General features: G+C 39.2%; 1 protein-coding gene across 2 annotated transcripts in view; it reads left to right on the forward strand.

Annotated features, from left to right (window-relative positions):
- Positions 1-27256, forward strand: part of LGR4 (leucine rich repeat containing G protein-coupled receptor 4) — a 99209-nt gene that overhangs the window by 39797 nt on the left and 32156 nt on the right. For both annotated transcript variants that reach the window (XM_045893991.3, XM_045893992.3), the window contains exon 2: positions 14435-14506. In XM_045893991.3, coding sequence (XP_045749947.1) covers positions 14435-14506 — 72 coding nt within the window. The remainder of the gene's footprint in view (positions 1-14434; positions 14507-27256) is intronic.

Consider the following 27256-nt stretch of genomic DNA (forward strand, 5'->3'; position numbering starts at 1 on the left):
AGGGACTTGTCCAGGGTTTTATAGCTGATGAGTGAACAGAGCTGTATTCAAACCCAAGGCATTTGGTTTCGCTTCTGGGGGGAAGCATTTAACAACTATGCTTTCTAGTTTAGTGGTTCTATGAGATGCTATTTTTAGGACAAAGCCTGTATTTTAAAATTTTGAGGAAGAAAAATTAGTTTTACTGAAATCCAAATTTACATCATTCCTCCCAAGCTATTTTTAAATCCAGGAACTTGTATTTAAATGAACGCTTTGCTCTCTTTCTTGCTTTTCCCCAAATGTGTTTGTGTGTAGAGTTTTTATTTGGTTATAGCAATAGACTTTGGGAGGAAATCTGTCATTAACACTCTGCCATCCATAAGAAATATTGTGTTCCTCACTGTCTGTTCCATAATCAGGTCAATTATAAAAATTTGTAAAAAAGAGGATAGTTTCTGTGCCCTATTTTTTCTTTCCTCCCACAACCAGGCCATTGACTTCCTTTAGCTAACTGGAAAATTAAGCCTTTTTTTAAATTTATTTTTTTGGAAATGCTAAGTGTGTATTTGCTACCATGACCTTTAAAGCATTTAACAGTGTCTGGCATGCCATTCATGCAAGTGTGGCCGCACAGTATGCCACAGGCTTGGGACACAGTAGTGAGCAAAACACACACCCCACCCTAACGGAGTTTATGGTCCAGCTGGAGGAACAGGAAATTGATCAAAGCGATATTTACAAACTCTACAGATCATATTATTATTGTCCATATAGTAATACGGATGGAATTAGCCTTTTATTCAGACCTTCCCCAAGGCAATCCAAACCAAGATTTCCACTTCTTCCCATCACAACTCATTCAACATCATTCAGTTTCAAACCTACTGCTGTCATTTATCATTCCAATGACTGTACCTCTGAGAGGGAAAAGGAGCACCATTAATAATTTGCCAAGACAATAGATGTAAACTGGGGTTGTCTCAGGCAGACTGGGGTTTAGTGGCATCCTGCTTAGTGGTATCTGAATTGACCTTCCAGTCGTACAATCTTTAATTATAGGCTAAGCTCTTTTTGGAGTGTGTGTGTGTGTGTGAGAGTTAGGAGTGTGTATCTGGTTTCACTGGGTGTTAAGGTATTAAGTATTCTCTTTCTTTTAGAAGTTTCTTTTCTTTTTGAAAGATTTTATTTATTTGACAGAGAGAGCGAGCGAGCACGAGAGATTATGAGCAGGGGGAGCATCAGAGGGAGAGGGAGAAGTAGGCTCCCCTCTGAGCAGAGAGCCCGACACAACATGGGGCTTGATCCCAGGATGCTGGGATCATGACCTGAGCCGAGGGCAGACACTTAATGACTGAGCCACCCAAATGCCCCAGGAGTTTATTTTCTAAGATATTATTTCTTCTTTGCTTACCAATTAATAACAAAACTGCTCCAACAAACGTTGTCAACTCCAGAACTGAGAGATTTTCTTAGATAAACAACCTAAAGCAATAACTCGGAACATATTTTGGAGTTCCTAGAGTGCATCTGTGTCTCTCTTTCTTTTTTTAATAACCAAATTTCAGGGTAGCCCATTGTTTTCTGTCCAAGGTAAGAAATAAAGGACCATATGACCCATGTTGATTGCAGAAATTAAAAGGAATTAGTATTGTTTCCAGGACTTCTTAGAACTTAAAGACTTGCTATAGATGGAGCTGTCCAGAAGTATTACAGAACCAAATTTGAGAATTTTTGCTCAAAGATTCAGGACTATCTCAGATTTGATTGCATAGCTTCAAGTCATTACCAAGGGAATATCTTGAGTGACTTTTTATGAACCATCATTATCAGTGTCTGTTGTCTTATAATCAACAGAAATGATTGAGTCATCTTAGTTACAATTTTGAGTCATTCCTTTAAGGATAGAATATGTTTTATAAGCCTTTTTAAAAATGCCCATCAGAGGGGAGAAGGGAGAGTGTGTGGTATGTGTGTTTGGGAGGGGTACCACATGCCTCATAACCTGAAGGGAAGCAGTTGGTCCACAAAGCCTGCATTAAAATGTTGGTGAAATTTCATCCTGTCTCTGAGTTTAGGCCTAGACCTTATCATTTAGAATTTTCTTCTTGTCTCTCTATAATGAGGTCAGTGCCTCAGTGTCTTAGAAATTGGAGCTTTTCTTGCTTAGGATGATTATTGGATGTACAGTGATTTATCATGAACTACTAGGAACCCCCATAGAGAGAAGAATGGATGAACACAGAACTTCAAGAAAGAGCTAGACAATATAAGAATGTGCAAATGAGAGCTGAAGAATACAATAACAGAGGCGAAAAAGACCCTAGAGGGAATAAACAGCTGGTTAGATTATACAGAAGCTGTATATTTATATTTATTTATTTTTAATCTCTATACCCTATGTGTGGCTCAAACTCATGACTCTGAGATCAGGAGATCAAGATCTCATGCTCTTCCAACTGAGCCAGCCAGGTGCCCTTTATTTAATTTAATTTAATTTAATTTTAATTTATTTATTGTAAATGGACTAAATGCTTTAATCAAAAGACATAAGGTGGCTGAATGGATAAAAAACAAGAACTTGTTTCAATATTGGAAAATATTGAATATGCTGCCTTCCAGAGACTCACCTGAAGTCTAAAGACACACACAGACTGAAAGTGAAGGGATGGAAAAAGATATTTCATGTAATTGGAAACAAAAGTAAAGTAAAGCTGGGTTACTAGTACTTGTATCAGACAAAATAGACTGAAACAAAGGCAATAGCAAGAGACAACAAAGGGCATTACATAATGATAAAAGAGTTAATTCAACAAGAATATATAACACTTGTTAATATGGACCCAACATATACATAAAGCAATATTAATGGACACAGAGGGAGAAATTGACAGTAGTATGATAACAATAACTGGGACTTTAACACCCCACTTACATCAATGGATAGATCATCCAGACAAAATTAATAAGGAAACATTGGCCTTAGCACAGATGGACTTAATAGATATATACAAAACATTCCATTCAAAAGCAAAATACACATTCTTCTTACGTGTACATGAAACCTTTTCCAGGATAGATCACATTTTAGGCCACAACAGAATGAAACTAGAAATAGATTATAAGAAGAAAACTGGAAAAGACACAAACATGTAGAGACTAAACAATGTGCTGTTGAACAACCAGTGGGTCAATGAAGGGATCAAAGAAGAAATTTAAAAAAAAAAGTACCTTGAGACCAGTGAAAACGAAAACACAGTGGTCCAAAATCTATGGGGTGCAGCAAGGCAATTCCAAAAGGGAAGTTTATAGATGAAGGAAGACTTTCAAGGTTACTAAATGCATTGAGCCAACCTTGTGCTGAGAAAGCAGCTGCAGTTGGGACTCCGTCTAGGGGGAAGAATAAGAAATATTTGGCTTTAATAGCCAAACCCTTGAATTCGTGGTTCTGACTATATTTCACAGACGATGTATACGAACTTGAGACTTTGCAGTCAGTAAGACAGAAACACACATTCGCTGAACCAAAATTCCCCGAAACAATACTGTTACCACATTTGATGTTTTCTGATTTTTTTCTATTTTATTCTATTCTTTCCCATTTAAATTAAAAAAAAAAAAGTTGGCTGTGACCCATTAAAATGATTTCATAACCCATTAATTGGTTGTGAGTTGAAGTTTAAAAAAAAATGTGCGTCTAAACAGAAGTTTTTGTGGGTGTGCGTGTTTGAAGGCAGGACCATGAAGTAATGTTTTCCTATTAGTGGTGTTAATAAGTGTAGCCATAATAAAACATAAACCATTTAGTTAATTAGAATATTTACCATAATAAATGCTGTTGGATTGATTTCTTTATGAATAGTGCATTTTGTCTGCGAGGATGAAGTAATTGAGTGTTTCCAGTCTGCTCAGCTGACAATCCTTACAATACTTCTTGTTGATGTTAAATGGACTATTGAAATACCATTCTGTCTGTGTGTCTTGGCTGGTAATGAGCACTGTTTTGTCATCGTTAGGGTTACCAGAACAGCTGTTGACACCCAAAGAATGCCTGAGAACACCCGTTAAGTAGAAAGAAAACAAGGAATATTAGAGTTTAACCCTTGTCTGTTCCATGTGATGCCAGATGCTAGGGTACTTGATCAAACTATAGAAAGAAAAGTAATGTTCTTTTTCTCTTTGGCATTCATTTTTTTTCTTTGCCATTTAGTAAACATTACTCCAGATTTCAAGCATTTTATATTTTTCTCGTTAGAGCACATTCCACACTTGACAACTAGACTCTGTTTTGAAAAGACAAAAACAAAAAAACTCCAGAAACAAGTGGAACTTGTTTCAATATTGGAAAATATTGAATTAGCTTGACTACTTTTATTTTTTAAAGGTACCCCTTTAAGGATGTATAATTTCAACCACACCTGCCTTCCTTGTGGTAGGGTATTTTCACACCAGTGTTTTGTTCTATTCCTTTACTAACTTGTTGGGTTAGCATCTCCTTGAAGAACACACCCTTAAATGTCTCCTAGGCTGTATTGCTTCATTGAGAGCATAAACAATTACAGCATAAACTATTACCTTTGGAAATGAAGTCATGCGTCTTTCTTAATTGCTGAACCCTTGTAATTCTGAAGGGGGTATGTTTTAAAAGTCTGTGCTCATTCACACACTTGCTAACACAAGCAAATGTGTCTGCGCATATAGGAAAAACATGAATCTAAGAGTTGCTTATTTTCTACTAATTATGCATGGAATGTGCAGAATCAGGAATGCCAAAATAGGAGTCATAATGATAGATTTGGAAAGGACCTGAGAAGTAGCAAGTACACAATATTTTGCAGTCAGGGAAGCTGTCTTCCAGAAGGTCTGAATTTCTTCTTTCCCTCCTTTCCTCCCATTGTAATATGTGGTTGCCAGAATGATCTTTCTGCAGCAAACTTGCCGTGCTTAAACTTCCGCAAGCAGCTCTGATTTCTTTTTAAATTTTTTTTTTTAAAGATTTTATTTACTTATTTGTCAGAGAAAGAGAGAGAGAGCACAAGCAGGGGGAGCAGCAGGCAGAGGGAGAAGCAGGCTCCCTGCTGAGCAAGGAGTCCAATGCGGGACTAGAACCCAGGACCCTGGGATCATGACCTGAGCTGAAGGCAGATGCTTAACCAACTGAGCCATCCAGGTGCCCTGCTGGTTCTTTTTCTATGTGATGTACTTAACTTTGATATTAGCTCTTTATTATATATATATTTAAAAATGCCATGTTCTACTTGCTAAATAGATTTCATCTTCCTCTCTGTGCTACCAACTTGGTTTGGGGAGGTAGGAAGTGTTTGAGGAATGTCTTTAGTTGCACTAATTAGTGTGCTGGTGGGAACAGGGATGCCAAGTGCCCTATAGTGAGCAAGGTTGTCTGGAATAATGAAGAATTATCCTGCTCAACATGCCAATTGTGTCTCTGCTGAGAAACAGTGCCAACCTAATGAGTGAGCGCACAGATTGAAATAGCAGCCCTCTATAAAGTAATATCTGTCCTTTACACCTTGGCATAACAGCCTTGCCTTTGGAAGTCTTTCTCCAGTTCCAAGTTTGGATGATCATCTTCCCTTGCTGTGCCACACATATCACAATGTTTACTTGTTGTTTATTATCACCTTTCCACTGTCTCAGAATGCTCTTCAGGTAAACACTGTCTTACTTGTTTTTGTATACCCAGTGCCCAGCACACAGGCACAAACGTAGTAGGTGCTTAGTAAAGAGAGAATGAAGAGGCTTGGCCCGATGTCCTGCTGTAAGTGCATAGCCGTGTGTGACATCATTTGATGTTGGGTAAAGCTGGGAAAGAGAACCTCTAGCCATAGGATTAATTATTTTTCCTGTGGGAGAAACGTGAGGAGGTAATATGTATGCTCTTATTTAGAAAAGGCTGGTGTTGAGGTTTAATTTACATGCAGTAAAACTCTCACTTTTTAATATACAGTTCTAAGACTTTGGATACCTGTAATCCCATAACCATCATCAAAATCAAGATATAGAGCATTTCCATCACATGAAAAAGTTCTCCCGTGCCCCTGTGTAGCCACCTTTTCTCCCACTCCACCCCCCTGGCTGTTGGCCACTGCCGGTCAGTTTTCTGTCTCTAAAAGTTTGCCATTTCCAGTATGCCATATAAATGGAGTATGGCGGGTAGCCTTTTGAGTCAGGCTTTGACGTAGCATAAGGTATTTGAGATTCATCCTTGCTACTGCTTATATCAGTAGTCTTCTTTTTGTTGCTGGATATTATTCCATTGTATAGATACACCAAAGATTCTTTATCCCTTCATCAGTTGAAGGGTGTTTGGGTTATTTCCAGTTTTTGAAAGTTATTTATACCTTGCATTGCTGAGTCATACGGTCATAAGCACATGTTTAATTTTATTTTATAAGAAACTGCCAAACTGCTTTCCAAAGTGGTGGTACCATTGTGCATTCCCACCAGCAGTGTATGAGAGTTCCTGCAGCTCCATATCCTCGTCAGGACTTGGCATTTTCAGCTTTTTTTTTTTTGTCACATTTTAGCCATTCTTAGAGTTGTATGGTATGGTATCTTATGATTTATTTTGCATTCCCCCACTGGCTAATGTTGAACATCTTTTTATGTGCTTTCTGCCATTTGTATAATCTTTAGTGAAGTGTCTGTTCAAATCTTTTTGCCCACTTAAAAATCAGGTTTTATTTTCTTATTGAGTTTTGAGAGTTCTTTCTATATTATAGATACTATTATAGATATTTGCAAATATTTTCTTCCAGTCTGTTTCATGTCTTTTCATTTTCTATGCAATGGCAATATAGTCATTAATAGAAAAATTCTAAAAGGACCTGAAGTAGAGGGTTTTTGTTTTGTTTTGTTTTGTTTTTTTAAAGATTTTATTTATTTATTTGACAGAGAGACACAGCGAGAAAGGGAACACAAGCCGGGGGAGTGGGAGAGGAAGAAGCAGGCTTCCCGCCGAGCAGGGAGCCCGATGCGGGGCTCGATCCCAGGACCCTGGGATCATGACCTGAGCCGAAGGCAGATGCTTAATGATGACCGAGCCACCCAGGCGCCCCTGAAATAGAGGTTTTAATCCACTAGAGTAGATGATCATAAAATGAATTAAACATTCTTCTCTATATCTCCTATAGCAAAAAAAGTTTTCATTTTTTAAGATTTGAAGTTGGCATTTTCTCTAGACTTTCTGTATTGTTAGGAAGATTATATACGAGGACATTCAAGTACTTTAAATAGACAATGACTTTACAAGGTGATAACTTTTCACTGCAGTAATTAAAATTTATTTTTAAGTATCATTATGGTGGGTTGTAGCAGATACCTTCTTAAGGACTGCAAGCCTGCAGGGAAGCAAGTTTTGGATTCTTTCCTCTGGAAAGCACTGCATCTTTGTGTCTGAAACACCAAGGAATGCTCCAGATAATATGGAGCCAGTTTCTCCTGCTGCCTAAAACTGTAGTAGAAATGTTGCACGTGGCATTAGAGGGGTGTCTGTTGTGACATCTAGTTGGACTCTAGGAGTGCTAAAACATGTAAGGTCAGGAAAATATCTTGGGAGCAAAATCTGAGTGAAATGGCATATAAACTGTTTTGGCCTCATTTCTGCGTATAAAGAGCAGCATCTTCACAAAGACATGACTGCTCTGGTTGCTTTCAAAATGCAATAATGCATATTTTAAAAGTTACCACGAGAGATGATGGACTCTCAAAAACAAACTGAGGGTTCTAGAGGGGAGCGGGGTGGGAGGATGGGTTAGCCTGGTGATGGGTATTGAGGAGGGCACGTTCTGCATGGAGCACTGGTTGTTATGCACAAACAATGAATCATCGAACACTACATCTAAAACTAATGATGTAATGTATGGGGATTAACATAAGAATAAAAAAATAATAATAAATTAAAAAATGAAAAAAAAGAAAAGAAAAAAAAGTTAAACTTAATTGGATGTTGCAAAAATATGTAGTGGTAGTAAGTGGAGAATAGAGTGGAGTGATAGATTTTAATTAAAAAAGGAAATAACTGTGGGCACATCTTCTGACACAGGAACCTCACCATCCTAGCATGCTGCCTTGCACATATGTGGCGAGTGTTAAATGGGTGACACGATATCTCCTTTTACAGAAAAGTCCCTAATTCACTTCTTTTCCCTTTAGCATAGTGGCTTTCACTAACAAGGACTTTGTCACCCCATGCTGTATGGCTTGCCAAAAAGAGCATCAGGATATATTAGATGGTAATATTTGTACTTTTATTCAAATATATTTTCAGAGACGTTTTTATTTCTCTTGAAAATGAAGAATCTTAGGGACCAATAGATAAACATGTTCAGAACTATATGATTTCACATTTGTAAAAATATACACTGTACATAGAAAAAAAAATCAGTAATAACACCCATGAAATAGGACAGTGGTTATTTTCTAGGAATTGATATTGTGGATGGTTTTCTTTGTATTTCAGGGTGTTTTTTTTTTAATCATTTTTTTTTAAAGATTTTATTCATTTATTTGAGAGAGAGAGAGCACAAGCAGGGGGAGCGGCAGGCAGAGGGGGAGAGAGAAGCAGGCTCCCTGCTGAGCAAGGAGTCCCCCGTGGGGCTTGATCCCAGGACCCTGGGATCATGACCTGAGCCAAAGGCAGACACTTAACCAACTGGGCGCCCCTGTATTTCAGTTTTAAAAAAACTGATACACATAGATCACTTTTGTTCTAAAAAGAAAGAAAGAGGGAGAAAAAGAGATCGCTTGCCTAAAGATAGGGAATCCTTGTCAGAAAAGAAATGAACTCTTCATGGGCTTTGATTAGAACTCTGGTGTTTCTACGTGTGTTGGCACTGCTGGTGGACGAGAGAGACCCTCCCTTCAAATTTGTTCCACCAGAAGCATTTTTCAAATGTAGTTTTAGCTTTTCATTTTTGTTCATACTGTAGACATCTGTGAATGGGAGATTGACCTGAAATTTTTGGCTAATTACAAAAGACCTTAGAAAAGTCATTGGGGGGCGCCTGGGTGGCTCAGTTGGTTAAGCAACTGCCTTCGGCTCAGGTCATGATCCTGGAGTCTCTGGATCGAGTCCGCATCAGGCTCCCTGCTCGGCAGGGAGTCTGCTTCTCCCTCTGACCCTCCACCCTCTCATGCTCTCTCTCTCTCATTCTCTCTCTCAAATAAATAAATAAAATCTTTAAAAAAAAAAAAAGAAAAAAGAAAAGTCATTGGGATAGTATTCATTTTTAACATATGTTTGTTGAGTTTAAAGACACAACAATTTCCTAGAGACTACATCAGAGAACCCTGCGTTCTCTAGCACCTGTATGTCATTTAGTGACTTGAAATGGCTGGGTAGTATTTGAGATATAATCAGCACTGTGGTAGTAGCAGTACAGTTTTATCTAGTACAAATAGGAGGGCTTATTCAAATTTAGATAACATTGGGTCAATCACAGTATATTGAAAATTAAATAATTCTATGGCAGGAGGCCCAGACCCAGCGAGCGTACAGTGGCGGAGTCTATGGTGGTACACGCTTGGCCGTCAGCAAACAGGTTAGGCTTGCTTCTGGAGCATTTTACGGGGATTTTAAAAAGGCACCTTGTTGAAACATGATGTTCCTCTTTACTCTGTAGATACTTTAGAAGTAGTGAATTTTATGAGGGGAAAAAAGATGAGAGTTTAACCACTGGGGAGATTTTGCAGTTTCAATTAAACAATTGTACCCTTTAAATTTTAATTTTGAAACCAGTGACTGCTGGTGTTTGAGCAATCAGCTTTATTTTTCTAGTGAGGTAATGTGCTTTTTGTAATTCTGATCTCTGTGGTAAAAATTTGGGAGTATTGCCTTTTGTTGGTATAATATGCAGACATGTTCTGTTTCGGTTGGTGTACTTTGAGAGAACTAAGTATGAAGAAGTCTGTTTTGGGACAAATATGTGTAGAAAAAATATAGTCAAGCACCCCATTAAAGTTCTGGGTTCTGTTCCCTTCTTATCACTAAACTGTGTGAAGCCCTCCTAATCTTTTGAAAATGGCTCTTGTCTTCCCTTGTCCTTCCAAAAATTTCCTATAAGAATATAATTTCCTTCCCTTCTCTCTGCACGTTCCTCTTCCTTCCCCTATCTTTCCAGTGCTTGACTCTGTCAACACCTGGGCCTCAACTTTTTTCTTTTAAAATGAAGTATTTGGGGCGCCTGGGTGGCTCAGTTGGTTAAGCATCTGCCTTCAACTCAGGTCATGATCTCAGGGTCCTGGGATCGAGCCCCACGTCGGGCTCTCTGCTCAGCAGGGAGCCCGCTTCTCCCTTTCCCTCTGGTCCTCCCCCTGCTTGTGCTCTCTCTGTCAAATAAATAAATAAAATCTTCTAAAAAGATAAAATGAGGTATTTGACTTCAAAGGGCTCTTCTAGCTTAAAAATCTTTGACACTTGGAGTTCTGGAGTTTAGAGTCTAGTTTTGTAGTTGGAATGACTCCAGATTCTAGGTCTTCTGCATCATTGAGTGTTTCTCTTGTGTAAAACTGGTTTCTTTCTGGGGAGGAAGACCACCAAAGGTAGTGTGATGCTTGGCCTGCTAGCTTTCACCACATTGGACTCAGCTTCCAGGAGCAGCAAAAATATGGATGATAGTAAGCTAATACCTTATTACTAACTTAGCTTCTTGTGTGTAACTTGACATTTTCTGATCATCAGCAGTCTACAAGGTTTAGTTATTCCTGCCTCTTTTTTTTCCAAATGAAGAAGCTAGGGCTCAGAAAAGATGAACAGCTTGCCCAAGATCACACAGCTAGTAAATTCATAGGTAGATCTTGGTCTTTGTGGTGCTAAGCCTGTGTACTTCCAACTATATACTAGGCTAACTCCAAGGAAGGCCATCAGCTCTCTTGAACTTGCCCTCGGGGGGCGTTTGTGAGTTGGTGGTGTTCTGACCTTGTATGATTTCTTTGTTTTTTTTTCCTTGTTTTGTTTTTTCTTTTTTAAGATTTTATTTATTTATTTGATAGAGAGAGAGAGCACAAGCAGGGGGAGTGGCAGGCAGAGGAAGAGGGAGAAGCAGACTCCCCGCTGAGCAGGGAGCCCGATGCCGGACTCAATCCCAGGCCCCTGGGATCATTACCAGAGACGAAGGCAGACGCTTAACCGACTGAGCCACCCAGGCGCACAATTTTTTTTTGTTTGTTTTCTATGTTATATTTATTTTCTTCATAGGGACCCAGGATGGCAAGTCAGTGGGTTTAATATTAGAGGTTACTACTAAGATTGTGTTGCTCATATGAATGTCAAACCACTGATCCCAAGGTTTACCTTTTAGCTGAACATTTTCTATATAAATTTTTTTAACTTATGCGTTTTAATGATTCATGTGGCTTGTGAGCCTGAGATGTTTGTAATTATGGCATAGGGCTTCCATTCGTAAATTGTTACGGTTAACTTATCATCCCCAGCATCCTTTCCAACCATAGGTGTTGGTGATGTCAGGTCTGGAATCTTCTCTAAGACTTGTCTGTAGGTTGTTTATCACCATTAGCCCTCATTATTTTAAATGAGTACCCACCCACCTTATAATCTGTAACCACATGTTTCCAGAGCTTCTCTGGAGATAACATCTTGTAGGCTCCCCCTTCTTTTTTTTTTTCCTTCCTATTCTCAAATGTTTTATTTAACTAAAACCCAGAAAATGGGAGGGAAAATACCTATAAAGATAGAACCTCTCTAGATATGTGAAATTCAGAACATTTTGGAAACAAGTGTTGCTCTTGAATCTGAAGCTTTGAAACAAAACCTCACCACATGTTTAAAACATATTAGTTTGTAAATATGGAGTCCTACTAATTGCATTTATAGCTTACAGCAGAACTACTTGTCATGTCTTGTTACTCTGAGGGGAAAAAATGAGAGAATTATATAGGTGTATGGGTTTTAAAAAATTGGAATGCAGAGAATAGTGTGGTGTAATTTCTAATTATGTCTCTTTTTATGGTGAGGCAAGTAATCAGTTTTTCTGTTACTGTGATATTTGCCTGAATTCAGGGAAAACAGTATGGAGTGCCTCCTTTTGTAAAGTAATAAACTGTGCTTGTCCTTCTCTCTCCATTTATTGGAATGGCTAAAGAGCATCAACGTTGTGTGACATTTTACACAATCACTGCTTACTCAGATTATTATTTTGCATTTCAGTGTGACTAAACGTTTTATTGTATGATTAAGAATGATTTTATTGGTTAAGGGCAAATGGGTTTCCAGCGGGAATGACTCAGTGGTTTTCTAATGGCAAACTAATAGTTTTTAAATTTTGTGTTATGGTAAATTTTTCAGAAACATGCCTTTTCTACAAAATGAACCGCATATATTTTCATCAGGGAGGAGGGGCCCCTCCATGAAAACTGCAGGAAAAGGTGAATCATAGAAGTATACAATTTCAGGCTGGGAAGCCCCTCAACCAGTCAGTTCAGTGCTCTCATTTTACAGATGAGTAAACTGAGGCCCAGGATTACACAGTGGCTAGGTGGCAATAGCAGGAGTCGAGCCTGCTTCTTCAGACCCTGATTTTGCTGCTATTTCTCCAGTATCTTGCTTGAGTGTTTATGAAAAACAGAGGGTTTGCCTTCCCCTGCCCAAGGATATCAATCACTGACTAAAGTACCATCAGCGCCTGTGTTTAAAAATAATTCCGAAAAAAAGATATTCCCTTGAGACGCATATTAATTTTGTTTTTCTTACAAATCATCTTTAATAGATTTGGAGTTATTTTCAATGATAAAATTTTGGAATGCATGGGAATCTCTATGGACATAGGATTCATCTCTAGAACAGTTTCATGCTCAAATTTATAATGAACTTTGGTTCCTCAAATTCTAAAGCTATTTATAGTTCTTTTTTTTAAATTGTCAAGCAAAAGTGCTCCCCCAGGATTCATTGGTGATTGTACCAAGGTCTCAGGGGCAGTATCCCTCTCACTTTTACCCTTGGTAGGACCGTGGGTTTGCTTTGTATCTTTGACAATCACTGGAGAGAAGGAACAGGATTCACACGATACCTTGGGAAGACTCAGTGTTGCAGTTAAAGTCATGGACTCTGGAGGTCACATTTCCTGTGACACCATCTGTTGGGTGGCCTTGGGGGAGGTTCCGTACCTCAGGAAGCCCCAGTTTTCCCATCTGTAAGGGGAGATCGTACGTGTGGTCTTAACCACGGTGTCCGTATTGTCTACATATTAGCAGCCACACTGCTTTTGCTGGTTTTGTGCCTGCTTTTACTGTTATTCCTGAGCCAGGAAGGTTTCCAGACTTGCCTTGGGAAGGGCTCATGAAGAGGGGTGCACATTCCATTTCTAAATTCTAGTGAATGGCAAAGGTAGGGAGAAGGGATTCACCTACCTTGGTACTGAAGGTGTCGGCTCTTTTAAAAGAAAATTTCACCTGACCAAATTAATAAAAATCACAATGTTTTTATTCTTAGCTGATTTTGGTGTTTTATTGTTAGCTGATTTCTCTTCTATCTTCCTATGTGACGAGGCGGTCCCAGTTGTGAATTTTCTTGGTGATTCTTAGAACTGAGAGACCTGAGGACACAGCCGCAGACAAGAGGCAGAGGACCCTGAGTGAGGCAATGGCCCAGTGCACACTGGGACTTGCCCTCTGAGGCTGCCTTAACCTGCCTTGCACGGGGTCCGTGTTACACAGTGTGGAAAGAGAAAACCAGTTGAGGAGGCAGTTGCCAGGGAAGAAGGAAATGGTTAATAATTTTTTTTTTTAACTGTTTGAACTAGTTAATTGTCAAGTTATATCAGCAAGTGAGTTCTCTCCTTCCTGCTGCTTCTCGAAGGAAAAGCTGGAAATGGACAGCATACCCGTCATGTATGCACATGTCTCTAGGCTGCATCTGTTCCTAGGCTAAAAATGAAATCCCCTTACAACTATTACCTGGAGGACTTTTATAGGTTTTGTAGAAAATATGACTGGAATACAGCTACAACCTGTTTTATTGTCCCTGACAGTGACTTAAGCCACCCTTGCCTGCAAATCTTTTATCATGCCCCGGGGTATTCATTTGTTTATTTTTATCAGGTACAGCACTTTAAATACCAGAGCCCTGGGAAATCAAACTGGCCCACTCATTGTAGGAAGTTTGAGACATTTTTCTTTCTTTCCTTCTTTCTTTCTTTCTTTCTTTCTTTCTTTTTTTTCCAAGAATACTTAAAGTGGGAAGTGGGTACCCAGGATCTGGGTACATTTCTATGTTCGTTTCTAAATTATGGAACATAATTTATATAAAAGATTTAACTTTGCATTTGGAAGCCAAATTGTGGCTATCCCTCTGTCTGACTTGTTGTGCTCATTTTTCTCACTTCTTTACAGAATGCCAGCACCTAATTATTTTTCTGTTGAATTAAGTTCTTTTAGTCTAATATCACCTAGTCAAAAATGTTAACTTTATGTTTTCCAGGGATATCAGTATGAACAACATTACTCAATTACCAGAAGATGCATTTAAGAACTTTCCTTTTCTAGAGGAGCTGTAAGTAATATTTTGAAAAATGTGTTTTATTTGTGTGTTTGTTTCCCCATTCTCTTTGGAAGCTCTTACAAAAGAGATAGTCTAATGTTTCTCAGGGGGCACTCAGACAGCTTAGTTTCAGTGAGTTTTGTACGGAGGAGATGATGTCTTTTTTTCTTTTTTAAAAAGATTTTATTTATTTGAGAGAGAGAGAGAGAGACAGAGAGTGAGCAGTGGGGAGGGGCAGAGGGAGAGGGAGAAGCAGATTTCCTGCTGAGCAGGGAGCCCGATGCAGGGCTTGATCCCAAGACCCTGGGATCACGACCTGAGCCGGAGGCAGATGCTTAACTGACTGAGCCACCCAGGTGCCCCGGAAATCATGTTTTTTGGGGGAAACTTGATTTTTTTAAGCAGTGTAATTGCTGAAGTTATTTTTGAATGCCAGAACTAAAAATGTTACTTTCATTTTTGCTACAATTATTATAACCATGAATGCTACAATGACACAAGTTAATTACAGTGTTATCCTGAGATAACAAGGCTAGGGTAATTACCATTGTTGCCAAAGGAGTTGCTGTGTGGGTAACACAACCATAAAAAATAATACAAGAAATTTTAGGGTCATGATGCAGGAGACTGTAATGTTGCAAGTGAGCAGAAAACTGAGTGTAGGTCCCCTGGGACATTTACACATGACTTTGGGGGATTGGGAGAAGGCATAGAACATCATCCCAGTCTCTTAGAACACCTTTAAGGATGTTTCTGAACTTGTCAGTTGCAGCTCACACTTCCAGTTTAACAGTTTACATTGTGGAGAAGTTCTTTCCATCTGTTTTAACCTCCATTTCATTTTGCTTTCCACACTTTTTTGAAGTTTGTGATCAAAATAGGCATGATTACATTTTTTTTTTTTTTAAAGATTTTTATTTATTTATTTGACAGAGACACAGCGAAAGAGGGAACACAAGCAGAGGGAGTGGGAGAGGGAGAAACAGGCTTCCCACAGAGCAGGGAGCCCGATGCGGGGCTCGATCCCAGGACCCCGGGATCATGACCTGAGCCGAAGGCAGATGCTTAACGACTGAGCCACCCAGGCGCCCCGGCATGATTACATTTTAAAGTAATTGGAAACCATACATTATATTAAGAATCGAGGTTAAAAAAAAATAAAATCAGACTTAAATCAAGTTAAATATAGGTTTTTAATGGCCAGGCTAATGGATTATGTAATACATGTAGGTAAGAAGGCGACAGTTTGATACTAAGAACATCAAAGAGGTATAGCCCTGAAGGAATCTAAATTCATATTACAGATTGTATCCTACAGCCCAGCTGTTGAGTATTAGATCCAAGTCAGCGAATGTCTCCTATCTTAGGTCAGCCTCTCCCCCAACATGAGGAACAGGAATCAAATATAAGCCAGGTAGGTTATATGTGCTCTCTTGCTTCTGACAAGAGCATTGAAATGGCAGTTAAGGATTTAATAAAGTTTAGGCGAAATTTTTCTTCCCACACTACTTAGCTGAACACAATGTTCCCACAGCAAAAATTGAACAGAGATTATTTGCCACTTCTAAGCTTGTGAACTGGGTCAAGTTACTTAACCTCCCTCTGCTCAGTTTTTTTGTCTATAAGGTACAGATAGCAACAGTTTCCCTCATAGTATTCTGGTGAAGACAGAATGAATTGATAGATATTAAATGCTTAGGACAGTGCATGAAACAGAGCAAGTGTTCTGTAAATAGTAGCTAGTATTTATCTTACTATTTTAAAAGTGCGCAAGAAAAAAAAGTGGAATACTAAATGTTATCTTTGGGTAAAAAAATTTAATGTATATTTTATTTTTGCCTCTCTTTTTTCCTATAATGAACATTAATTATTTTGTAATAAAGTATTCATTTTTTTATTGAGATACAATTGACTAATAACATACTAGCCTCAGGTGTTCAACATGATTCAATATTTGTATATATTATGAAATCACCACAATAAGTCTAGTTAACATTCATCACCATAAGTTACACATTTTTTCTTGTGATGAGAATTTTTAAGATTTACTCTCAACAACTTTCAGATAGGCAATACAGTATTATTAACTATAGTCAGTGTGCTGTACCTTACATCCCCCCATGACTTACTTATTTTATAACTGGAAGTTGGGTCCTTTTGACCCTCTTCACCCATTTTGCCTAACCTACCCCTTAATTGTTCATTTTTTAATTAAAATTTAAATTAAAAAAGTGAATTATGTGTTTGAAGTCCCTACCTCCTGATTCCCACCAGTCAAGCTTTTTAAAGATGCTTTACCTATTTATTCTTGTTCATTATTTATATATTTATAAATATATAAATGTATTTATGAAGTTTTAGATGTTAGGATTAGTCTACCTTTACAGAAGTAATTATACAATGAAAGGACATTTACAAGTGTTGTTCATCCACTGTATGACTACTGTGGGGTATGTGATGCACCAGATAGGAGATGGAGAAGCTCTCCTGGCTCTGGGTGGGGTGACTGGGTGCAGACCACCTTCATTGATGCCTTGGATTGCCAGCACCACTCTTAAGGGATAGGGATTGTGCAGTGAGGGCCTGATTATGGAGTCAAACATGCTTAGTCTCGGCTTTGTGAAGTTCACATCTTGGATTTCTTAAAATCTCTGATGTCAAGCTCATGAATTCTGTCAGTTGAGACTTTTCATTGGAACCAAATTGCATTTGACTGTTAGTTCTTTGTAGATAGGTTACATTCCCTCTATATTCTGCTTTGTCAGTGATGGAGTCCATCAGATCAAGCCAGCACATCTTCTCCAAATATTGGATGGGATTTCAAAAATGAATTCAGTTAGGAGAGCTGACAGGTATTTTTAAAGAATACTTCAGAATAGTCTTTCATACTCTGGGAATACTTCAGGCATTTAAAGGAATTTTTTTCCATGTTAATAAAAGCATGGTAAAAAGCCCATTTTTAAAATAAAACACTGTAGTTGATTTTGACATTACAAAATGATGCTGCCATGACTATTGTAATATTTCATAAACAGTGTAACCATTTATCCAGAAGTCATCTGGAAGTCATTTAAGAGTGATTGTGAAGCTGAAGTGCCCTGAGTCAAAATGAATGATTTGCTGAGGTTTTTTTTTTTAGTTTATAGTTAATGAGGTGCACTTTACAAGATATAACCGGGTTGGCCAAATTTTATATGATGATCCAGAGTGCTTGGAGTATTGGGTGGAATCACTTCCCAGCAATACATAAGAAGTGTTTATAGATACTTAAACATTTACTTATTCTTTGAACAAGCACTGAATCCTGCTCTGTGCCAGGTTCTGTAGTAGGTACCAGGGGTACAGAGACAAGTAAATATGGTCTTTGTCCTTGGAGGTGACAGTCTGTCTGTAGCTGTGCTAATACACATAGCCGTTAGCTCTAGGTGGCTATTCAGTTTTACATTTAAAATAATTAAAATTAAATAAAAAATCCAGTTCCTTAGTTAAACTAGCCGTCTTTCAAGTATTCAGTAGCCACCTGTGGCTAGGGGCTATTGTATTTGAAGAAAGTTCAGTTGTACAACATGGGTCTGGAGAAAGGTACAGACCTATCACTTGGTACAGCATGATGAAGACTGTCAGAGAGGTATGTGTAAGGTCAGTGAAAGCCTAAAGTAATATATTTACTTGAGATTCTAGGATTTGGGAAAGGCTTCCTAGAATAGCTTCAGCAGAGTCTTGAAGGACACCTGGGAATTATCAGATGGGTGTAAGTATGGGTGCTCCAGGAAGAACTTTTTAACATGTGCAAAGACATAGAGGTAGGCATTTCAGAAGTGTTAAAACACTTCTGTTTGGGCGCCTGGGTGGCTCAGTCGTTAAGCGTCTGCCTTCGGCTCAGGTCATGATCCCAGGGTCCTGGGATCGAGTCCCACATCGGGCTCCCTGCTCGGCGGGAAGCCTGCTTCTCCCTCTCCCACTCCCCCTGCTTGTGTTCCTGCTCTCACTATCTATCTCTCTGTCAAATAAATAAATAAAATCTTTAAAAAAAAAAACAAAACACTTCTGTTTTAGTAACAGTTATTCCTAATGGAATATAGAGAAATTTGAAATATTGAAAAGATGGAGAAGTATCAGTATGTGAGGCCAGATCATAAAGGGACTTTTTTTTTTTTTTAAGATTTTATTTATTTATTTGAGAGAGAGAGTGAGAGAGAGAGCACAAGAGGGGGTAGCAGGAGAGGGAGAAGCAGACTCCCTGCTGAGCAGGGAGCCCGATGTGGGACTCGATCCCGGGACTCCAGGATCATGACCTGAGCCAAAGGCAGTCGCTTAACCAACTGAGCCACCCAGGCACCCATAAAAGGACTTTTTAAGATAAACAATTTAGACTTAATCCTGAAGGAGCTGAATTGGATATGAGGGTGAGCAGCAGTAGGGAGGAGACTAGGATTTTTGCCCTGAACGACTAGATGCCATTCACTGATTCTTCCCCCCTCTCTCTGGGAATACAAAAACATTCAATTCAATACATACATCTGAAAATTTGGGACAGTCTCTTGATTTTTGCACCTTGGTTTCCCACTCTTTAACATGGAGCTCCTCACAATAGTATTGTAAAGGGAAAATGGAATAATTTATGTAAAAGTGCTTTGTGGCCATAAAATGCTATGTCCACAGGAGTGAGGTAAATTTCACTAATCCTCGTAAATATTACAGTCTTTCTTTTTCTTGAAGTATTTCAGGGAGAGGTTATTTTGCTTGGGAATGGAAGCTGGAATGGGTCAATATAGGTTTCTATTAGCAATGTCAAAGGAAAGCCAGAATTCTTAGAAAATACTCAGCATCCACAGAATCTAGTCTGATGTGATGCTGGCACAGCTAATTTTGGCTTTCATTGAGACCTGCAGGGCATTGATAGGCATTTGGGGAATGGCTGAAATGTGGAGTTGTGAAAATGATTTAATTAGAAACAGCAGAGGGAATATCCAACTGCTTTTCCATAGGCTGCCACCAAAAAAGTCCATGGATGTTACTTTGAGTTTAGATGTTGCAATAGCAGGTAGAAACCATTGCCAGCTCTGGCACTTGTACGGTTTATTGTTTAATATGAGTATATTATGAGTATAATTCCATTTGTTTCAAAATGTACTTTGACTTTGGAAGAATCACAGTGCTAAAGTAAAACTTAGATCTCTGAGTACGATTCAAGCTCGCTTGTTTTTTTCATCTGTAGGACAGTTAATTCTAAATTAAGGCATTACTTTGCAAAAGAGGACTAGTGAATAATTTGAACAGGGAGATTCTGAATCAGATACAAATAGTGGATCAAAACTAAATAGTTCAATTTGGCCAAAACTTAAATATAGAACATGTATACACACACACACACACACACGTACATAACATTTCAGACTTATGAAATGTTGCAAGCATAAAGAATTTTCACACATACCATTTAGTCAGATTCCCCAAATGTTAATATTCTCTTTCCATATACATGCACACAATAGGAGATCTCAAGTATATGTACATTTTTTCCCTGAACCAGTTGAGAGTAAGTTGCAGTCATAATTCCCCTTTACCACTAAATATTGCATTGTTCTTCCAAACACAAAGATATTCATTTAAATAACTGCAGTACAGTTGCCACGCTCAGAAAAATAGTGTTGATATATGTTATTGTCTGATCTGTAATTCTCATTCAAATTTGACAGCTGTTCCATAGATAATTCTCTATAGCAAAAGAAAAATAAAATTCTGGTTCAGCATACAGTCTAGAACCACAAGTTGTATTTGGTTGCTGTGTCTTGATAATTTATTTTAAATTTCAAAAACTTTTTTTTTTCCCAAGAGAATGTAAAAGAGTTTCTCGTTGCTCTGGTAATGTTTGATAGTTAAAAATACTCTATTCTTAGGTGCATTCTCTTGCACTTTCTAGTGCTCTGTTGGGATGATTTGGTAGCAAAGATCACTGCCCTTACTGTTCGGAAGTACACAGTGAGTTCACAGAGGGACATGGCTTGTCTGGTTCATCTTAATTCCTATGTGTTATTTGGAAAGCTGTCAGATTAAGGAGTAAGGGTGTAAAAAGAAAAATGGGAAGAGAGCTTGTACTAATCGAACCTGCTATGTATCGGATAGCCCCCCTCCCCAAATAGACATTGTTTTGTTTTAATTCATAAAATGCTGAACTACATATTCAGTCCCGTTTTGCTGATGAGGAAGCTGAGGTTCTCCTCAGAGAGGTTAAGTAACTTGCCCGAGGTTACACAGCATGTTATTAATGGACCTGGCTTTCATCCCAGGCTATGCCCCTGTAGATGTGGAGAGGATGGGGAAAGACTTGTAAGACAATTTGTTAATTCAACAAAATTTGTTAGGTAAAGCTCTGTGTTCAGTGTTGAATTAAATGGGATCCTTGCCTTCAAGACAGATGGGTGGTGTATTAGAGTTTGGAGAGTTCAAAGGAGAAAGAAATTTCTACTCATTAAGAAAGATTAGGGAAGACCTCATCCAAGAGTTAGTATTTCTGGAGAATCTTGAGGGATGGTAGGAGTTAATTCATAAGGAGATGTGGAAGAAGGAGTGTGAGAAAAGATATAAAGTCTGGTACAGGTGTTCGGAATGATGTGTTGTTTGGTTTTGTTGTAGTGCTGAGTTCCTGAAAGGAAATTATGGGAAAGAAACCTAGAAAGGAGTTTGGGGCCAGACTGAAGCTCCAGTCTTGTGCCTCTTTCCTGGCAGATGAATGAGGAGCTTCTACTTTTGAGTGACTATTGAAGTTTTTTGAGCTAAGAAATGACTTGACCAGATATGACCTTCGGTGAAGGTAATCTCATTGTAGACAGTAGGATGTTTGTGATTGAGACAATACAGGGAGACAAATGAAGATGCTGATGGCAATAGTCCAGGTGAGAATTATGGGAATCTGAACTAGGGCAGATGAGAGGCAATAAGACAGAGGAGGGAACCTCTGCAAAAGATGCATGGAAGTAGAATCAAGAGGATGTCCCAGCGAGGGTGATGGGGGTGACATCTGTAACACTTTCATTTAGGAAATGAAGTCTGGTGTGCTTTGATAAGGATACAGACATACAGACAATACAGAACGAGAAATTGTTTTGGAAGAGAAGCTATTATTCTTGAATATACATATAGAATTTAGATGGGATATGAGTAGGGGGTCTCTGGAAATTTAGGCGTGGAGTCCAGGATAGAGATTCATGGGTATAGATCATAGAATTAGAGTACTATGGGTATGTATCTGGGAGTCTTTTATTTTAAGGTGATTACTGGAAACATGAGATGAAAAGAGCTTGCCGAGAGAGGGCAAAAGAAAAGGGAAGGAAGCCAAAGACAACTCCTTGGGAAACACTTGAATCCGGGTGTGGGAAGAAGACCAAGTGCCAGAGAAGCAGGAGAACTAGGGCAGAACTGTGCCCCAGGAACTGTGGGAGGAGAGATTTTTCACAAGAAATGAAGGATCAACATTGACAGGCTGGAGAAAGGTGCCTGTGGCCAGATATTGAGAAAAGGCCTTGAATTTAAGTTTTTTAAAGAATCATTTCAGTGGAGTTGTGAGATTGACTTTGGGGTCAAGAAGTGCATCAAGAGGCTGGCATGTGGAGACTGCTATAGGTGGTTTCTGGTTTGGGGAGAGTAGCTAAAGCTTGGAATATGTACTGTATTTGACAGGAGTCCCTAGGGGTTAAGAGACAGAAACCCAGCTGAGGCATAATAGAGGATTTATTGTTTCATGTAGAACTAGAAAGTCCAGAGGTGGAGTTGGCTTCAGATGGTACTCGATCTCAAGGTTTAAAAGTTACGAGAGTTTTCTCATGCTCTCCATTTTTTAACTTTGATTATCTCTAATGTTGTATTTTGGCTTCATTCTTTCCTGTTACAAATAGCCTGTCTCCATATGGTGGGAAATCAAACCTTTGGTAGCCCCGAGCACATCTTTACATCTTGAGATCCCAAATGAGTATCTAACGTCTTCCTCGCTTCTTTCAGCAGAAAACTCTTAGGAGGACTGTAGTTAGCCAGATTTACCTCATGTGCTTGTACTTGAACCAGTTACTTTGTTTGGGATGGCAGGGTCCAATCTGGCCTATGAATTCATCCCCACCCACTGGGGCTACAGGTGGACAATCCCCCTGAAAGGAAGCAGAAGGAGGAAGAAAGACTGGCAGAAAGAAACCATAGTTATCTTGGCCCATTAGAGTCTAGTAACTAGACACATTGTAGGGAATGTTTGTTTAATTGCGTCAATCTGAAATGAACAAAGGATCAATGAAGAATATAGAAAGGTCTCAGTTAAAGCCTAGGTAATATTTATAGTGGAACCAACAGGTTCTGTAACTTTGTCTTGTACATTGCAGTTTAGAAGTAGAGGTGATGAAACATGGGGTGTACTCAAATTTTGGGTTTGATAAGTCAGGACTTCATAGGGTACTTGGGAAAACAAGCAGTAGAATCAAGCAGTTCATTGTTTAAAAGGTTTGACATGGGATTCAGAAAGTGTAGACAAGCAACTGAAACCACAGTTTGCTGGCTTATTTATGTATTTTAATCAAAGCTGATTATTTGTTCTTTGACTAAAAATAGTAGTGACTTCAAGTAAGTGAATATGTATTTGACTTTCTACTAGCATAATATAATTTCCAGCAAGGAAATAGGCTAAGTCATTTCTTCCATGTATTGTCCACTCTTTGTCAATCCATGCTTGTTTAACATAGTATTATATGCTTTAGTAGAACCTTTAATTCAAAATTTGTTTATTATTTTCCCCTAATAGGTATTTTCACTACCTCTTAGTTCGGACTATATGTTTATATCAAAGAAGATAATGTTGGAGGTGCTAAAAACTCTGTATTACAGATACACTTAACTTTTTAAGAAAATGATCATAAAATTAAAGGATACTCGATTTTTAAAATCTGGATGCCTAGAAAGATAAGGTAGATAACAGAAGAAAAAGTAAGCACCCATTATCTCAAACGACAATGGCTTAAATATGTAAGGTGCACGTGCACACATACACACACACACATATACACACGTATCTAGGGAACTATTATGGTACATCACAAAGTCAGCAGGGATGTAGGATCTGATACTCTGCACTTCTCATTGTATAGCTACCATGTCAAGATCACAAAATAACTGTCTACCTAAGCTGTAGCCATCATGACCCAGTTCTCAACAACAGGAAAGATGAAGGAGGAAAGAAAGAGGGGGATATTTCCCAGTAGTCAGCTTCAAGAAGCTGTCTTAAGCCTCCCATATAATACTTCTACTCACATCTCACTGGCTAGAACTTAGTCACATGGGCACACTTCACAGTGGGATGCTGGGAAGTATGGTTTTTGAACTGGGCATATTGTTGTCTAGACCAAAATCAGGGTTCTATTACTAGGTAAGAAGGGAAGAATGGTTATTGGTTGGGCAATTAGTTAAAGTACTTCTGGCTGCAAGAAACAAATTCAATTCAAAGTAGTTTCAATAGTAAGGGAATGTATTATCTTGCATAACGAGAAGACCTGCATATGGTAGAACTCTTCTAGGGTTGGTTAATGGAGTTAGGTCACATCCTCAAGAACCCAGTTTCTCTCTGTCTTCCTACTCTGCTCCTCCGGTGAGGGTAGCACCATGGTTGCGGTACTTCACATAGTATATTTAGACATGATAGAATCCAGAAAGAGAAGAGAGTCATCCCTTCTATTGCATCCCATTTAGGAAGAAAGCTACCTTTCCCAGAAACCCCCAGCAGACTTCCTGTAACCAGAGCTGGGCTCACAGGTCCAGCCCTAAACCAAGTCACTGGAATGGGATCAGTATGATTGGTTAAAACCAATCGAGATTTACTCACGGAGCTGCGTCATGTGAAGGAGGTGATATTTGAACAAACCAGGCTCTGCCAGGAAGGCATGAATGAGTATTTGATAGGTGTGGTTCCTCTCTCTCCTCTTCACACCTTACCCATTCCATACGGGTCTATTTTGAGCCCTTTCTGCCATCGGAAGCCTTCCCTGGTCTTTCTTTTCCAAGTTCCTCTTGCACGTTCTTTGTTCCTCTCCACGAAGTGCTGGCTTGAGTGCCCTGTTATTTTGTGCTCAAGGTGTCAGTGTGCACTTGTCTCTCCAGCTCCTCTGACTTTTCTCTAAGGGCAGGGCCTGTTGTCACACACTTTTGTATGACCTGGGGAAGGTAACCACATTTTTGAGCTTGAAAATGATGGGGGAATGTTAAGACAAAGGATTTTTTCTTACTTTGAGTTTATTGATGTCAGAGACTATATCAGACTACATAAAAACTAAATTCCACTAAAGTTTTATGTTTAATGAATTACCCTTATTTAAAAGAAATGAAATGAGAGGTGTCTTGGGAAAACTCAGTAGTTATTTTGCCAAACCTATGGTGCTTGGCCTGTAGTCGAAAGTCAATATTTGCTTTTAGATGTGAGTTGTAAAACTTTTTAAAAGCTATAACATATTTCCTCATATGGGTGGATATTGTGTGTGTTTATTGCCAGAGGTTGTGAGGATAATTCTGCTCAGGAAATGTGACCATTGCCAGGGTTTTATTGCTTTTACCTATGATATATGTAGGTATATTCAAATAGATATATGAAATAATTTTCCTCTTCTCTGTGAAGGAAATCTACTTTAAAAACCTTGGGAATTTCTCTAATAAGGGTTCTCAATACATGTCCTTAAAACATACTCAATTTTTACATGCACTTACATAAAATTATATGAAGATGTAAAACTCTTCCTGGTATGTGAAGAAATAGGGTGAGTAAAGCACTGTCAGGTGAAGTTTATTTAACCTTGATAGGAAGAATGTCCAAAGGGAGCTATTTAATTGTTAGCCCTTCTGTTTACTAAGAAAATAACTACATCCTTTGGTTCTCTTAAAGCCATTCATAGAAAATACACAAAACAACATTGTTCTGTTTCTGGAATTTACATTATTTTACCTTATTTACCTTGTTTTATTTCTAGGATTTATATTATTTAGCTGTGGTATAGGACCTTGGGCAAGGCACAAAGGAAACAGAGGCACTTTGTTCGGTTTAAAAAAAACAATAGGGAGATGGTGATAATGAGGGCCAGTATAGTAGGATAATGAAAATGAAGAGGTGCTACAGTTAAGCTACTTTTTGTCAATACACATATATATTTTTTTTTTAAAGAAATATTTTGTATATATAGAGAGAGCACACAGGAGGGGCAGAGCGGGGAGGGAGAGGGAGAGGGAGAGACTCAAGCAGACTCCCCGCTGAGCACAGAGCCTGACACAGGGCTCGAGCTCATGACCCTAAGATCATGACTTGAGCCAAAACCAAGAGTTGAACGTTCAGCAAACTGAGCCACCCAGGCGCCCCAACTTTTTGGCAATATATATTGATACTAAATATCCACCACTGGAAACCAGTGCACCTCTTGAGGTCTTTATTTTTCACAGGAGGCAGCAGAGTTCCAAGCACATAGTAGGACCTTAATACATAAATAAATATATGGTTGAGGACTTCTGTTAGAGGTATGTGTTGCAGTGTTTTTTGCTTTTACTTTAAAATGGTTGCCAACATTTTAGAACCTGCAGATTTCAAATTACATATGTTAAGAGAATGCCACTCACCTCCCGTTAGACGGTTTCCTGTGGCCATACTTGCCCAGTTCAGTTTTTTTTTTTTTAAAGATTTATTTATTTATTTGAGAGAGTGAGAATGAGAGAGAGAGAGAGTACATGAGATGGGGGAGGGTCAGAGGGAGAAGCAGACTCCCCGCCGAGCAGGGAGCCCGATGCGGGACTCGATCTCGGGACTCCAGGATCATGACCTGAGCCGAAGGCAGTCGCTCAACCGACTGAGCCACCCAGGTGCCCTGCTTTTACTTTAAAATGGTTGCCAACATTTTAGAACCTGCAGATTTCAAATTACATATGTTAAGAGAATGCCACTCACCTCCCGTTAGACGGTTTCCTGTGGCCATACTTGCCCAGTTCAGTTTTTTTTTTTTTAAAGATTTATTTATTTATTTGAGACAGAATGAGAGAGAGAGAGAGCACATGAGAGGGGGGAGGGTCAGAGGGAGAAGCAGGCTCCCCGCCGAGCAGGGAGCCCGATGCGGGACTCGATCCCGGGACTCCAGGATCATGACCTGAGCCGAAGGCAGTCGCCCAACCGACTGAGCCACCCAGGCGCCCGCCCAGTTCAGTTTTGATGCATGTAGCATGATGCTGTGCTGACCCACCTGCATGAGAGAATTTAGTGGCGCAAGAGAGGCAGCCTGACGTGTCTGGGTGCAATCTGTGATAGTTCCTATGTGTGGTTCCAAATGAAGATCTGTCAGGTGGGGAAACGTAGGTGTAGAAAGAAGTGGTGAGGGAGGAGAGAAGACAGATGAATATAGCTCAGAAGGGAAGGCTGGTGTGCCAAGTACTTTTATGTCAGACCTTGACAATAGCATAGGGCCAGCGCATCTGGTAACCACCTCTGCAAAAGGAAGGTAGGCACACGAATGGAGGGGGGGTTTTGTCCTCTACTCCCCGGCCTCTCCGTAGTATGCTAGAGAAATTGCCCTGAGTACAGCTCTCTCTTGTTTGTGTGCACGCGTGCTTCCGGCTTGGGCCTGACTGCTGCAGTTCCTTCAGCTCCTGCTTTCTCCACGCCAGGCTCGTCACGACAGCTGCTGGAAGCTACTGAACCCTTATCTGCCCTCCTCCCGGCTTGGTACATAGTCTAGTCAGGGTGTGGATTGTAGTCCTTAGTTC

The sequence above is a fragment of the Mirounga angustirostris genome, unplaced genomic scaffold (assembly GCF_029215605.1).
Source record: "Mirounga angustirostris isolate CCGP_5_RB_7025 unplaced genomic scaffold, mMirAng1.0.hap1 SCAF_13, whole genome shotgun sequence".
In the NCBI taxonomy this organism is placed as follows: Eukaryota; Metazoa; Chordata; class Mammalia; order Carnivora; family Phocidae; genus Mirounga; species Mirounga angustirostris.